Consider the following 1,690-nt stretch of genomic DNA (forward strand, 5'->3'; position numbering starts at 1 on the left):
CTCTTCCGCAGCCAGCAGCGAGCAGGCTCTGAGGCACCTGGAGTGGTGCGTGGTGCCTGGGGGACCGTGCGGGGCGGGCAGGGGGAGCAGGGTCACCTTCTCCCAGCCCTGGAGCCTTTTAAAGGCTGGAAGAAGGAGGGGAGCGAGCTGGGGGCGATAGGCTGCGTCGGGGGGCTCAGCCCCATGTGCACGGGAGCTTTTTGGGAGCTGCATTTGGGGTCCCGGGAGGGGTGGTGCGGAGCAGGGTGGGTACCTTTGGGGGGAGGGCGTTTCCAGCACGGCTGCGATGGACACGGGTGTGTGCTGCTGTCCTGCAGGGAGAGCAACACGGGGCTGCCCGGCGTGTGGGTCTTCCACGTGGGCAGCGCAGCCCCCCTGGAGCACGTGGAGCCAGGAATCAGCGGGGCGGCCAGCCCCCCTATGCCGCAGAGCCCCGAACCCCGTGCCCCCAGCACCGCCGACTATGCCCACGCGCTCTACAGCCATGCCGCACCACGCGTCGCGTGCCACTGCAGCACAGCTCGGAGGCCACGTCACTGCATCCAGACCACGGACCCCACGCCCCGGCGCTGCTGGGCATTGTCCCCGAGGGGCTGCCCGCGTCCCCGGGGCAGGAGCGGAGCCGCCGGCTGCACCCTAATGGGGATGGTGGCACCCGGCGGAGCTACTCCCCCAACCCCTCTTCCTACAGCTCCGGGCATCATGGCGTTGGCGTGGAGGAAGACGTGCATTTTAACCCTGATGGTGAGTGGCCGCAGCCCCTCCGATGAGCGAACAGGGACGTCTCGTGGTGGGTGGCTCCCTAAAAAAGACCTCTCTGCTGCAAGCTCATCTCTTCCCGAGCAGCCGGGGCTGAGGCTAGTGTGGGCTGGCATCGCTCCTGCAAAGCTGCTGCCCTTCCAGCTCCTCTCCCCGCAGCCAAATCCTGCTGCCAAGGGGCTGCTGGAGCCCCACATCCCCACCCGCCGGGTTTGCTGCTGCTCTGCCCTGCGTTGCAAGGAGGGGAGCTCGGGGGGATGGGAAGCTCAGGGGGACGGGAAGCTCGGGGAACAGGTCCCAACACTGGCCCTGCCGCCCCCTCCTCACCGCTGAGCTGGCTGGGGAGCCGCTGTGGCATGTGCCCGGGGGAGCAAAGCCCTGTCCCTGGCCAGCTGTCTCCCAAAAACACGCAAGAACTCGATCTCTCGCCCTCTGTCAGATCTGCCTGAAATCAGGCAACAGGTTTGAAACCCTGAGCCTCCCATGTGCATCCCAGGCGGCTTTCTTGGGAAGCGCCGCTGCCGGCTGTCCCATCTCCCGACGGTGTTTTTGGGACTGGGGCGGCAGGGTGCCCACCCCCAGGAGGGGTGGATTTGTCACCGTGTCCCCAACCCTCTGCCCTTGGCCCCAGTGTTCACCTACAGCGCGGCCAGCAAGGAGACGTGCGCCCGGCACCACGGGCGCTGCTCCCCGCACGCCTTCTGCACCGACTACGCCACCGGCATCTGCTGCCACTGCCGGGCCACCTACTACGGCAATGGGCGGCAGTGCCTGCCCGAAGGTACGCGGGGCGGGCGGCGGGGACGGGCACCCCGTGCCTAGGCGGCTGCTGCCAGGGTTGCCCGTCTCCCTGCCCAGGGGCCGTGCATCGCCTCAACGGGAAGGTGAGTGGGAGCCTGACAGGGGGACGGGCGTCCGTCCGCTTCCAGGA

General features: G+C 68.3%; 1 protein-coding gene across 1 annotated transcript in view; it reads left to right on the forward strand.

Moving 5' to 3' along the window:
- The window catches only part of NID2 (nidogen 2), a 22,739-nt gene that overhangs the window by 10,250 nt on the left and 10,799 nt on the right, over window positions 1-1,690 (forward strand). Inside the window, 5 exon segments of the mRNA XM_019474778.1 lie at window positions 318-471; window positions 516-744; window positions 1,391-1,540; window positions 1,618-1,687; window positions 1,689-1,690. The exon segment at window positions 1,689-1,690 is cut by the window's right edge and continues 159 nt beyond it. Coding sequence (XP_019330323.1) covers window positions 318-471; window positions 516-744; window positions 1,391-1,540; window positions 1,618-1,687; window positions 1,689-1,690 — 605 coding nt within the window.

Source organism: Aptenodytes forsteri, unplaced genomic scaffold, assembly GCF_000699145.1.
Source record: "Aptenodytes forsteri isolate BGI_AS27 unplaced genomic scaffold, ASM69914v1 Scaffold76, whole genome shotgun sequence".
Classification (NCBI taxonomy): Eukaryota; Metazoa; Chordata; class Aves; order Sphenisciformes; family Spheniscidae; genus Aptenodytes; species Aptenodytes forsteri.